We start from the raw sequence: 15,047 nt of genomic DNA on the forward strand, positions 1-15,047 counted from the left end.
TCCTTAATGTTTCCTTGCATGGTGAAATAGTTCTTCAGATTGATGGAAACTGTGTTATGGTTCTATCTAGAACCTTTTTGAAAATGGTTCCTCTATTGTTACAAACACGACACTGTAACTATAGCACAGCCCTTTTTGGTGCTGTATAGAACCATTTTCAAAAACAACATTCTCCATCTGTGTGAATAACCATTTCACTCATGGTTCTAGATAGGACCATTCCCTTCACTAAGGAACCCTTGAAGAACCACCTTTTTCAGTGTGTATGAAAATACAAAACATTCCTGAATAACAAGCCTTAGTATGTAATAAGCCTGGGATTTTAAGGGGTTAAAATATGAATGGTATAGCTTATAAGCCTCTTTGAAATATATATACATATATATATATATATATATATATATATATATATATAGTAAACTTAGTAAATAGTCTTTAAAAACAGTGTACAGTGTAAATGGACGCTGCAGTCTAAATGAATGAGCATGTCTGCGTGTGCAGGTGTGTGGATGCAGGTGAGGGACCGGCTCTAATTGATAACGAGCCTCTGGAGCTCAGCACGCTGGAGAGCAGCGGCGTGACGCAGAGCTGCTGGAGAATCATTCTCTAAAGATAGCACAACCTCTCACTGCAGTGTTTCCCACCGGCTCTAAAGCCCGCCTGGAGCACTGCAGGGGTTTACACACCAGCAGGACCAGATTAGCACATCACTGAGAGCTCGGATCATCATGTACAAGTGACATCTAACCATCTCTAACAAGCAGGAAAAATATAAGACATATGAAAGTGTCTGTATGACACTGGACTGTAGAAAAAGCATTATCTAACTTAAATTTGTTGGCCTGTTGGCATTTTGTGGTAAATATTGGAATAAAATGTTCATTTTAGTTAATCAGAAAAGTAAACTAGTACCAGAACACATAAAGTATAGCTAGAAAAACTTCAAGATCTAAGTTTAAATTTAGTTTATTTTTGGCTAAATTTGGCTTATTTTGGCTATTTTGAGTTCAGATCTACCTAAAAGTCACTTCATGTGGTAACAAGTTAATTTACTAGTTTTATTCAATCGAAATAAATACTTCGAATGATTGATTCTTTCAATCAACATAGTTTTAAGTTGAATAAAACTAGTTCAGTTGCTTGTTACCACATGCAGTAATATCTGATGAGCCATTTTTTACAGTGTACGCTAACAGAACAATCAAACCTTGTTATTCCATACATATAGGTCAGCTGTGTTACTTTTTAATGGTAAACCATATTTTTTCTATGAAAATCAGAAATATATGTTACCTCCTGAGCTCCTGAGGGCTAAAACCATCTAAGTGTTCACCCCAACATCAGGACACTATGAGTTTAAACCCCACCCAAATTGAATAAATTTCCTGTTAGGATTTTATGATGGGAGTCCCAGGCAGTGTTGAAACCGAGTAAAACTAATTCTATATATTGTTTACCTAAACGTGAATTTGAGTTATCTCAAGAAAAGCTTTACCTTAGACTTTTGATTTGAGTGACTTTTTCTTTTTTCCGTTTTTTTACAGTGCATCGCTATCTAAAAACCTGGAAAAGGCATAAAGTCGAGAGTTGTGTGCAAATGTTTTTTTTTTTTGTCAAATTCCATGTTGTTGTCAGTTTTCTAAGCGAATATAAGTGAAAACATCCTCTACAGAGAAAAAAAAAACACTTTTACACATTTTGATGCACATCTAATAGCTGAATTTAACATATTGAGAAAAAAAAACAGAAAAACCACAAATATGTCTTGAGCAAAAGTTACAGCATATTTTAGATTTTGTGTTTTATTTTTTCCCAGTAAATTAAACTCAGCTAATAAATACAAATTGTGTACAATAATTTCCATATTTAAGTGTTTTTGCTCTAGGATTTATTTTGCTATTAGACTGGGGGTGTTCAAACTTTTTTATAAAGTTATGGACAGATTTGACTGTCTGTAGTCTCATGCTTTCTTGAAGACACTAGTGCATATAAGCTGCAACAAACATGACCCACATACACACCTTTATTTCCAGTATGTTTATTAAGTATCATCAGTGTAGTACAGTGTATTAAATTCTATTTTAATAACATTTATAACAGACACACAAACGCAGTGACTCTGAATCATTGCAAAGCCCAGTTTAGATGCTGATTTCATTTAAAAGACCTTTCTGATTTTTCAAACCTGCTTTGCTGAACACAAATAGTTAATTAACATTCTTTATGTTGCTTTTAATGCACTACAATATACAGTAAGAAATGCATATAAAGTATTTAAGTAAATTAAGATCCAATTACAAATTACGCCTGATAAATTAAGATTCCACGGAAGCCGACTTACTTTAGCCGGCAGATCTGTAAACTTTAGATGACAAAGACATGGAACGCTAGGAAATGGATCCTGATTCAGACTCACACACACACACACACACACACACACACACACTCAGTATAGCTGTAAAGTCATAAAAGGCTAACAGCAATAAAAGGTTATAGCATGTAATATAATGTGTATCATCTACTGTCTACGTATGAGTGCGTTATACATGCTGCTACTGGAAGCTGTTTTCATTTGTTTTTCTGCATCTCCTGGAAGAAATCGTTGCAGGCGACGGTCAGCGCCGCCACCAGCACCACAAACTCGTTAAAATCCACCTCGTTGTCTTTGTTGGAGTCGAGATCGTTCATGATCTTCTCCACCAGCATTGGGTCCTTCTGGGACTGAGAGAGGGAGAAGGAGATGATAAAGATGATTCCAACTTTTGGTAACAATTTATTTTAAGGTGCGCTTCTTAACGATTACTTTGTTTTTAGCTAGCAATTAATAATGCCTTAGTAAACAGAGCCACATCATTTGTAAGCAAGCTTAGAAATGTGATATAAAAAAGGTTTATATGATGTTTTAATAATGTAAATTAGTTATTAACTGTTTGTCGCCTAAATGTTAATGAATCATAATCATTCAGTTTCAAGCATACTTGGAATATCTTTGTGAGATGTCAATCAAGAAATAATGATCTGAAATCACAATGATCAAACATGGTAGTACATGCTATGAAATGGTTATATATAAGTTGCGAGTATAGGAGCAGAGAAATGGCCTTAACATCCTGAAATATTATCAAATTTATGGTTATAATCAAATCGTTCTTTCAAATATCTTGATTAATGAATTTGCAAGACAAAAAACTAAAGTGGAACTTATTCATTCGTAATAACCACTGTGTTAGTAAGTGCTAACAAATGATATCTTTATGTAATAAATTGTTAATAACAGATATTGGCTCCCAGATCTTACAGTAAAATGCAGTTAAATAATGTAATTTGTGGAAAACGTTGTTACTAAGAATTTATTGTAAAATTACAGCGCTTAGATTTATGAAGCATGACCGTTCACTAGCATTTACTACCATGTCTGGTCACTGTGAAACCAGATAATTATTTCCTGTTCATCTTCTTCATTAAGACTATCTGATACCTGCATTTGAAAGGTTGCAATAAATTGAACTCATTAGTCAACACATGGTTTATAACTAACTTGGAGAAGGTCGTACTAATACATCATATAATGCTTGCTTGCAAATGACGTGTTTCTATTTATTAAGGTATTATTAAGTGCTTGCTAATAGTTAATAAACTGTTAAGATGCAGTCCTTAAAATAATGTTAGCCCATTCTTAAATTAGTTGTAATTCACAAATCCATGCTCTGCCCACAAATACATTCTCTACTCTAAAAAAGATGGTTCTTCAAGAGTTCTTTAGTAAGGAAAAGGGTTCTATATAGTGCCATTAACACTCAAAGAACCCTTTGCATGATTAAGAGTTCATTGCATCATGAAAAGCTTCTTCAAATTGATGGAGAATGTGCTGTAGATAGTTCTATTTTTAACCTTTTTGAAAAGGGTTCTACATAGCAGCCAAAAGCGTTCTTCTACTGTTACAAGCATGTCATTTTAACAATAGAAGAACCCTTCTCAATATAGAACCTTTTTCAAAGAGGTTACAAATAGAATCATCTACAGCAAATTGTGAAAAAACCCTTTCATAATGCAAAGAACTCTTAATCATGCAAAGCGCTCTTTGAGTGTTAATGGTTCTATATAGAACCCTTTTCCTTACTAAAGAACCCTTGAAGAGCCATTTTTTAAGAGTATACAGCTGTGAAATTGGACAAGCTTTAACAGAAGATTAGCATATGAGTGTTATGTCTCAAAATGTTTACCTTCAAAACTGCATCTGAACCATCCCAACAGTGTGGCCTGTTACATGCATACAAAATAAATACCATTTGGAATGAATGATGCCCTCACTAACAGGGTTGTTGTGGTGGTAAATTCTCAATTTTATACTTTTTTATAATATCTGCTATCTTAATTTAACCCCTTACATGGCCAGGGCCTGCTAGTGGTCCAATGTTTTATTACACATTTCCATAACTTAAGAATAGCTCAGCCAGTTTGCATTGGAGTTCCTCTAGTTACTGGATAATAAACCTTATTATGTAATAAGCCTGGGATTTTAAGGGGTTAAACTCTGGCTGTAAGCTAAAACATTTCTGCAATGCTGTCCCAAGTGAATATTGTCTGTGCTTCTAGAGATACAGCGCTCAGAGCAAGTGGCAAAAATAGACTTGAAGCTCAAAGCTTTGCTTTCTTTGTGAATGCCTAGTACAAAGGGCCTCTTTGGTTACACAGGAACACAATTCTGTCGCACTTCTGGTTTAAAATGCACTTAACCCTGTCATGCTTTTGTAAAAGAGTTCAACTAAAATGGAAATATGCATGTGTTGGGGTGATGCGATGAGCTCTGAAGCCCTGCTCACTAATAAAACTCAGTTGTGTGGTACAGTTTCTCTTTAGGCTGATGAGATTTTTGCTGTGCATTGTTGTGCAAAGCTTCATCTCACAACAATAGCTATGAAAGAATGCATTTGTGGGCGGGGCATGGAGAGGTCAGAGTGTTCATTCTTATTTACACCTCATATAACTAACCAACTTTCTGAAGACTGGGACCAAATTATGTAACAAATAGAATCAGGTGTCCTTCTGCTTGATTGGAATGAAGGCCTGGAGCCACACTGACCCTTTGCGGATAAGGTTGGTGCAACGTGTAGTGTACCATGATTGCAATCAATGTTTATTAACTTAGATGGATTTAGATCTGACAGTAAACCAGGTATACGTTAAACAGACCCGGTCACTAAAAACTAATCAAACGACCAAAATAAGCAGCCTAAACTGAATTAAATACAGTTTGTGCAGATGAAATATGCTAAATCACCCTGAATGTGTCACTGTCAAAAGGAAATCTACATGCAAATAGAACATTTTCCTTCTTTTCCATTCCTTTGGCTCAGCCTGATTCCAACGAGCCCATTCAAACAGAAAATGAACAGAATGCCGTCGTTCTGTTAGGGGTTAAAAGTGTGGTAAAACATACATGCCTCAAATTGCTCTGGCTGTACAGTGTATTTCTTTTCCTTTCTTTCCATGGCCAATCACGCAACTCCCCTCCTGCAATTTACACGCAGTTATCACCACGGAAACCCATCAAGGGACCAATGGTTAAATCCAGTGACCCGCAACACAAGAGCCATCAAACTCCAATAACCCCCATTATATACTATCATAAAGAAAGATTACTTGTATGATGACTCAGAGTTTGATAGAGACAGAATGTCTTTAATGGACTCATTCCAGTGTCTTCTCTTCGTGATTAACACCAGCTCACGCTCTTCACATCCATCCATTCATCCTCTCTTTCTTTTGCTCTCTCTACATCTCTCTATTTGTTCTTTTTTGCCTTTTTTTTGCTTCAGTATCTCATTTTCTCAATATCTCTTTGTCTCAGAGTTCAGAGTTATAGGCACAAAGGAACCCTGAAAATCTTCTGTATGTATTATAAATGTACAGAAAGTCATTTATTCATTTCCACTGAGCCACTGATGTTTCTGAGGAGATAATATAAGATAATATAAGTTTATTCTAGAATAGTGCGTTTCCTGAAGAAAATGCCAAGTGATTCCACAGCTTAAGCGATTTGAGAACGGTTGCTAAGGTGTTGCCAGGCGATTGCAATGGTATTTTATATGGTTGCTAGGGTGTAGATAGGTAGTTGCTGTGGAATTCCAGATGCTAGGTGGTTGGTATGGTATCCCAGGCGGTTGCTAGATGGTTGCTATGTATCCCGAGATGGTTGCTAAGGTGCTGCTAGGTGGTTGCTATGGTATCACAGGTGGTTGCTTTGGTGTTTCTAGGCAGTTTGTGTGGAATTCAAGGTGGTTGTAAGGTGTTTTTAGGTAGTTGGTATCCCATGGTATCCCATGCAGTTGCTAAATTGCTGCTATGCAGTTGCCATGGGTGCACGGGGTGTTTATTTAATCGATGGAAGGAAGTTGCCACGTGGTAGCCACGTGTTGTTGAAAATGAATAGAAGTATATGAGAGGAAAGAGAGATAAGAAAACGAGTGTGGGTCACTATGGCTATAGATTAGAGCTTGGGGAGCTGCCCTGAGTGAGAAAAAAAGAAGAAGAAGAATATAAATTGAATAATCACTAATAAGACAATAAAATCCACTTCCATAAGGAAAGAAAAAGTCAAACATGTGAGTTTATGAAAGTCCAAAACCTGATTAAAAGCTACAGAGAAAATGGGGCTACTAACAATCACCTGAAAGACCTGCTAGACCACCAAAACTGCCTCCATCAGATAAACAGCACTTAAAGCTACAAAACCAGAAGTCAACATTTCTAAAAGTGTTGTTATTGTGGTTAAATGCTGTTTGATTATTGTGTCAGTTGTACAGGATTGTTTGATATGAAGAAGCTGAAGTCAACCATTTTATCATGGGACGGCCATCTTTGTGGAGAGGTGTGAATTGTGTTTCGCAGCAAGGGGGTCTTACAATTCCCTGTCCACCTCTCATTGCTCGCTAGCAGCTCAACAACATTTCACACAGAGAGAGCGTCCTAGTTCATTTGATAACAGAGCTATGGCAACAATATGTTATTTAATTATATCAATTAAAAATATTCAACATAATTTCAATTCTGCAAGTGGAATGGCCACTAGGGGGCACTGCAGAAAGAAAAAATCTGATATTATATTCAGTTGTTGAGGCTTCCGTATCATTTTCAGTTATAAATGTGCTTTCTGTTACATTGTACTTAATGGCCTTTTTTGACTGGAAATGAAATAAGTAAAGTGTCTCTGACTTTTAATAAAACAAACAGTTCCAGTTCTAAAATCTGATTGGCTGAGACTCATGTAAAGTAAAATATATATGCGAATGACCGGACACATCAACTGAGCGCTGCGTTAATACATTAAGTGCATCCACAACAATAAATCATTAAAACACATTGTATTGCTCATGTTGTTTAGCAACTGTGGCCTAATCTTAGCAAACCACATTGCTTTGCTGAAGCTTTTTGATGTTTTTAGTACCTATAGGTCATGTGTTTCATATATATATATATATATATATATTTGTTACAATTGTTTTGCATAGCTTTCTTACAAAGACCAGACAGTTTTGTCATGAAAATATACTAAACGAACACTGTTTCAGCAACCAGCCGCAGAACTAGAGGAGCATAACAGAGGATAAAGAAAGATGGAGAAGCAAGCAGGGAGAAAGAGAGAACAGATTCAGACTGACCTGACCTCTGATTTGAATCAGAATGCAGCAAGGAATAAATTAGCATATATTAAACCCTTTCTAACAGTTAAAGCGTCCCTCAATAACAAGAGTATTTCCAGGGCCTTTAACACTATTTTCTTTATCTTCTCATGAGCGCTTGTGCATGTAACCTCCACCTCTCGGCCAGTGATCCGGACTAAGCGGCTCTCCACGCAAGAAGCAAATGAAACAGAAAAAACATGGACTGGCTGAAAAGTTCACAGTCGAACGAGCCACTGATAATCAACATGTCATGAACACACATACAGATCCGGCGCTCATAATCACCATCTCCATGCGTTACTGTGGTGATTTTCAGTGTTCTGATTAAAAAACATCATTAACTGAGGTTCAGTGAGCAGCTAATAAGGGAGATTTATGCTTAAACGTGTCATGTTTTCTTAGAGAAAAGAAACTGACTTGTGGCACCACTGAGCGCCTTGCGAACTTGCCAAGTAACTGTTCCTACTCCCCCCCCCAACTCCTTTTCCCTCTCACTCCTTCCATTCCTCTTTTTCCTTTGATCTGATTGCGTGTGATGAGCCGTTGTTTCCACAATTGATTCCAAATTTTCAAACGCTAAAATATTCATATGAGACAACAACATAACAAGCTTGATGTGAATTTCCATAAACACACGCAGCCCACTTTCTCCTTTATGAGGTTGTGAAAGATGGGTAAAGCGACGAGTGCAGCCACTCCCATCATTTCTCATTTCCATAACCACTCGCTCTCCTGTTGTATCTGCCAGAGATCAGAAATAGTGAGTTTTAAAGCGATAGTTCAGCCAAGAACCAAATTTACACTTGTTTTTCCTTGCGTCAAATGCAGGCCATGCTTGGGGTCTGAAGTTTGCTTCTTTAGGCTGGCTTTACACGGTGCAGCTGGTTGCATGTTGACAGTTGCCTGCAACTTGAGGTTTAGATGATGCAATTAAAAAACAATCTCTGTTGCACGCAACACATCTGATTACCGCACTAATTGGGCAACTCGGTAACATATCATCGCCGCTTTCAGCTGATTTGTTAATAAATGGCAGGTAATGGGAAAGAAGTTTACATTTCATTTGTTGCAGAGATGTGAAGGTTAGGTTTGCTTGTATAAAATATATTTAAACTCGATTAAATACTTATACAATTTTTTTAGCACACACCAAAATGTAGGCAGTGGGTAACATTTTAGGCCTTCTCTGAATGATTTCTGTGAAATCAAAAAAATACTTCTGTAATCTTAATTGATCGTCCTTGTATTTAAACTCTAAATATGGTAGTAAAACTCTTATTTCATTGTTTTGTTGGAAACTAAATGGTTAAAGTCTAGAAACAGCCAACAGCAAATGATCCAATCAGAGCTGTTTTCTCTGTGGTATCTAGGTAGACACAGCCAAGGGAGCTCTCCCATTCGTTAGGACTTCAGGAGCTGCACTGAAGGCCTTGCATGATAGATTCACAATTACGAAGTGACTGAGAGATCAACCAATCATGCTTTGGGACCAATTTTGAGAGAAATAAAGGTCTTTTGGAGGTTCCAGACACAGCTGACTGTGAATATGAGTCTAAGAAGTGTTTCAGTTACTTGTTAGGAATGTAAAACAGCGGCACCAGCACTTTGCCACACTTTAAAGAAAGAATCACTGGAAAACTGATACATACAAGCTCAAATATATGTTAACATCTGCCACAAGCTATACATAAAACATGTTTCACAGGCTTTGGATGAAGAAGTTTAATCTAAAACAGACAAAAAAGGTTGATGTGAACTGCCAACTTAGTACTGTCATACCATTGCAAATCCCGTAGGAGTGCTAGCAGAAGTTCACATCATTGTTGATGTAGAGTGCTGATATTTTAGGCCTGAACTGAGGCACTAGCCCTCTCAATCACTGCCTCTCTCTACATTAGCCTCATAGCTCTAGTGCTAAAACTAAACAAGCAAACTTCAGACACTTCTGAATCATAAACAAACACTTCTTGGCTGACCGACTACATTTGGGGTAATCAGATAAACCTGATTTTTGGCTGAACCTTTGTTTTCTGTGTTTGCTGTCGCCTCACTGAGCCGAGTGGATAACGGTTTCTATAAACAGGTGTTGGCGTGGAGAAACCTGTTACAGATAAAGGCTTTGTCGCTGGCTCTGCTGGGTGAGAGGTTTGGTTCTGGCGTGGGCGTGTGGTAAGAGGTTTTGTGTTTTGGGGGGTGGGGGGCTTACTGTGAGGAAGTTGGTGAGTTCGCTGTTCAGAAGGTCCTTCAGCTCCCCCTTGTTGAGCTTGTACTTGTCTCCTTCGCTGCCTGAGTAGTTGTGGAAGACTCTGATCAGGGCGTCCATGGCTCCTTCTAGCTGGCTGGGCATGATGACTGCACAGATTAAACTACACAGCAACAGTCAGTAATTAAACCACAGGTAATGGCAGATTTCCCGCTCTGAGTGGTGTGGTTTGCAGTCTTTGGCCTACATGAAGTGGTTCTTCTGTGGTGTCACTCCAAATAACCTTTAATCCCTTAAAATCTCAGGCTTATTACATACTGGGGCTTATTATTCAGTAACTACAGGGACTTCAATGCAAACTGGCTGAGCTATTCTTAGGTTATAGAAGTGTGTAATAAAACTTTGGGAACTGGCCATTCAGGGGGTTAACAGAACGTTTACTTTTTAGGAGTGTAGGCCAAGGACTGCAATGAAACCACAGCTAAACCACACCGAGATTGAGCAGAACATGTGTCTTTGTCTACAGTTCACAGCGCAGAGACCACTTGCTTAAAACATTTTAAGTATTTATGTTAAGATAAACGGGATAAAAGGGATGCACTTAACATTTTGCAACTGGCAAAAACTTTCCACTTAAACATTCCCTCAAAGCGATTTTACACAGCTTATTTAAGACAAAGGCCAAAATGCGCCTAAGATGTTTTATGTAAGTGACCACAGAACTCAGGAATTACACTGCATACCATATATACAAGTGCAGACTTGAACATTTTGATGTAAAATGTAAATCAAATGTAAATGTAATCCAGTAAGTCACTATATAATCACATAATTATGTAAATGCATTTGAAAAATTATGCATTGTAAGATGAATATATGGCAAAACAACAATGATAACTGTAGACTGTATCATCATTAGCATCAGGCTCCTATTATTATACAGTGGATGCAGTTTCATCTTCATTCAGGATCAACCAGCCCTGATTAAACTACTTACATAATTCCTATGATTAAAAGAACTCAGTGAAGTGATTCAGAGGGGTTTGGTGTGAAATGGTTCTGATGTCTTTACAGTGGTGGTGATAGGAACCAGGGGTCGCCATGACTACAACACAAATATAGACATTTTACCATGACCCTATCTGGACTAAGCGGTTAACGATGATGATGATGATGATGATGATGATTTACTATCCAGAACCACCAGTGAACCTACACGAGTCTTCTGAGTTTATATGGAATGTTGATGATGGAAAACAGTGGAGAATCTGAAATAATCAGTTTTCTTTGGGGACTATTTTGCCTCACAGCGCCCTGCATGTATCCCTCCACCATGAATGGAGTTTAAGGCCTTAATCTTCTCAAAACTATCATAAAACAGTGTCTCAGTCATCAGGCAGTGAATTCATAACCATTTCATGTAGTAACTTTCTGTGAGGGAGCTTTTAGAGGTGGACGTCTGGTTCCTATCACCACCACTGTGAACAGTTCTGACTCTAGTTTCTCTAGAATGCAGCGTTTCACACCAAACCACTCTGAATGACTTTTTTTTGCATCTTAAATGCTTAATTATGCAAAATGTTTATGGTAATAAATAAATAAATTAATAATCCCAGTGATCATACTGAAATATGCATATAGTATAGTATATATAGTACATATATATATGAGAGAGGCAGAGAGAGAGAGCTTACCTGAGTGCTGGAGACAGGTGAGAGCTGGGTGTTGATGTTCTTTGAGATGTCCGGAGAGGCTGAGGGTGGAGGAGAGTCTTCGGTCTCAAAGCCAAGAGTCTGGGCGAAATGTCTCGAAACAGCTTGTTTATGAACTTACCTGTGACTGTGCCCCTCCTCCGATGCCATGGCGACAGATGACAGGCAAGGAGTGGTCCCATGGTAACGCTGCACATCCTACCTGAAGCTCCGCCCACAACGCACCTGCTCACCTGCGTCAAAGGAACAGCAGTCTGTTGCAAGTATTAAGAATGGAGTGGAGGTGCTGTTTTTCACCACCTCATTGTTTCTCTTTTCATCCATCCATAGAGTTTATTATGGATAAACATAATATGGATATATATAGATAATATATGGATCATGTTCATTTTTTCCCGTCTCTCCATTCTTCTATAAACTATTACTGTTCCAGAAACCAGTTTGATTGAGGTACAATGTTCACTTTAACAATCTATATTCAGCTGATCAAAGTGATGAAAAAAATAAAGTGTTTCCATGTAGAACCATGAACATTCAAAGAACCTTTCGCATGATTAAAGGGTTCTTTGCGTTGTGAAAGTATTCTTCAGACTGATGGAGAATGTGCTGTAGATGGTTCTATATAGCACCAAAAAGGGTTCTCCTATTATTACGAGCTTGACATCATAATTATAGCAGAACCCTTTTTGGTGCTATACAGAACCTTTTTAAAAAGGTTCCATATAAAACCATCCACAGCACATTCTCGATCAATCTGAAGAACCTTTATATGATGCAAAGAACCCTTTAATTATGCAACACGTTCTTTGAGTAATCATGGTTCTAGATTCTTAAAAAAAAAGATGGTGCTTCAACAGTTCTTTAGTAAAGACAATAGTTCTATGTAGAACCATGAGCACTCAAAGAACCTTTTGCATGACTAAAGGGTTCTTTGCATCATGAAAGCGTTCTTCAGACTGATGGAAAGTTTGCACGAATGTGCTATAGATGGTTCGATATAGACCTTTTGAAAAGCGTTCTATATAGCACCTAAAAATGGTTCTTCTATGGTAACAGTGTAACAAAAGATTCTCCATCAATCTGAAGGACGCTTTCATGATGCAAAGAACTCTTCAATCTTTTATATATATATATATATATATATATATATACCTTTCTTGCTTCTTTATCCTCGTCTCTGATTACTGCAATTTTTTTGTATTTTTTTTCTTTTTTTTCTTTAATAACATTAAAGGAATATGTCTCAATGGAAATGTTTATGATTTCCAATCGATCAAACACAGTGATCACTCAGTCATCTTAGACCTACACATCAGTTCAGAGATCAATCAAGCTCTACAGTACAGCTACGATACCTGTTCACCCACAACCAGAATACATAGAATCACTGGAGTTAAATACAGATCTTGTACGTTACAATAGTGACCTTTAAGTTCCAAAGCAACCGCCAAAGCTTAAAAATTCACTGCAAAAAATGGTTTCTTGGCAGGTGAAATTGTCTTAAATCCAGTTAATGTATCTAATGTTCTTCATTCTCAGATTATTATAGGAGCTTATTATAAGATTACTTAGCTTATGTTTACTTGTTTTTAGTGATTTTAGTAAGTTGCTTGTTGTACGAAATGTGCTTGAAACACATAAAATGATCTGAAACACAGTGACATCATTTAACTTACTAAAATCACTAAAAACAAGACAAAAAATAGAAATAAGTTACATCATCTTATAATGAGCTTCCAACAATCTCAACATGATAAGAGTCAGAGAAACTGACTAAATTCAAGATATTTTCACTTACCAAGACCCCATTACCAAACTATATGACATGTAACAACTATCATATCAATACAACCACAAACATAGGAAAAATTTAATTTACTCAGGATGAATATGAATATGAACACCTGTATTGTGCACTTCACTACAAGTTCAAAACAAACTACAAAATTCAAACAAAATAAAATAGAATAAGTTAATATAAAATAGAAATGTAAGACGCAATACAGCCTGAGGTGTCTGTGGACACGCCTGTGGTGTGGGTATGTGCAAGTTCTAGAGTGGGGCGTAGTAGAATAGCTCAGGATGGAGCACCATAGCTGAGGTAGTGCAGTACACTTGCAGGACACAAATAAACATGCTCTCACTGGAGAACTTCAAATCACGCGCTTTATTTTACTTTCAGCTTGGAATAGTGAAAGTCAGTTGACAAAGAACCAGAACAGAAAAACAAACAGAGATCCACCTTAAAAAATCAAACCCTGCAACAGAAATGATCTAAAAACCCCACTGTAAAAAGTGGCTCGTCAGTTCAACCTAAAAAATGACTCCGTGTGGAAACAAGAAATTGAGCTAGTTTTGTTCAACTTGACAAATGACTTTGATTCTAAAGAATCGTTCATTCAAAGTAACTTAAAGAGTCAAATAAAACTAGTTTGATTGCTTGTTACCACATGAAGTCATTTTTTTAGGTTGAACTGATGAGCCAGTTTTTACAGCATAGTCAAGATATATACACAGTCTAATTTGGAGATTCTTGTAAGATTATTATGAGATGATTTAACTGATAAGTTGGTAAGCAATTTTATCTACTCTAGTCATCTTCTTGCACTGACAGGTAAATTTAATTGTTTCAAGAAAAAATTGCATATCATTTTGTTGGTTTTTGAGAAAAATATAACGCTTAAAATAAGTACTTTTTTGTGAATAGATGTGGATAATTTAACTAGATAAAATGACTTAAAACAAATAAAAAGTGTCGTTCCAGTCAAACAGCCATTAAGTACACGTTTTTCAGGACAAAAAGCAGAAAATGACTCAGAATCCTCAGCAGCTAACTCTACTCTCAGCTGTGTGAGTCAGTGACTCACTCTTTCCCTTTATTCCAGCTTCCATTCTTTTCAGGAGACTCACTTTCAGTTCCTCAAAGAATCTGCAGACACACCTCCAAAGCTCAGTCTTAGAAGCTGGTTGATCATTTTCTGAAGTAATCAAACACATTCAGTGGTGTTGAGGTCTGGACTCTGGGGTGGTCAGTCCATTGTCCAGCTTCTTTGTTTGATGTGTCCGTCTCCTTTTCTCAGTGAGGTTCTTCTTGATCAGCTACACATCCTTTCAGACCCACAGCGCTGAGTCGTCTTCTCACAGTGGAAGGATGGACAGAAACACCTGTGGATGTTTTCAGATCTGAAGCAGCTTGATTTTCTCCTCTCTTTCTCTCAAAGATGAAAGCTTTAAGTGCTGTTTATCTGATGGGGGCAGTTTTGGGGTCTACCAGGGTCTTCTAGGTGGTTGTTAGGAGGCACATTTTCTCCGTAGCTTTAGGTCAGTTTTATTATTAGTGTCATCATCATCTTTTATCTAATCTCCTCACAAATATCTCCTCCGAAATGAATAACTGGCTGTTTTAACTGGAGATTATATAAATAAATGGTGAGCTCTGACTTTTAT

At 37.3% G+C, this 15,047-nt stretch overlaps 1 protein-coding gene across 1 annotated transcript; it reads right to left on the reverse strand.

The window, feature by feature from the left end:
- Positions 1-2,022: 2,022 nt before the first annotated feature.
- Positions 2,023-11,662, reverse strand: s100z (S100 calcium binding protein Z). The gene is made up of 3 exons (XM_036588166.1): positions 11,583-11,662; positions 9,892-10,051; positions 2,023-2,721 (listed from the first exon to the last, which is right to left on the reverse strand). Exons 2-3 carry the CDS (start codon positions 10,030-10,032, stop codon positions 2,569-2,571), a joined length of 294 nt encoding a protein of 97 aa, XP_036444059.1. The 5' UTR covers positions 10,033-10,051; positions 11,583-11,662; the 3' UTR covers positions 2,023-2,568.
- Between the last annotated feature and the right edge of the window lie 3,385 nt (positions 11,663-15,047).

The sequence above is a fragment of the Colossoma macropomum genome, unplaced genomic scaffold (assembly GCF_904425465.1).
Source record: "Colossoma macropomum unplaced genomic scaffold, Colossoma_macropomum, whole genome shotgun sequence".
Classification (NCBI taxonomy): Eukaryota; Metazoa; Chordata; class Actinopteri; order Characiformes; family Serrasalmidae; genus Colossoma; species Colossoma macropomum.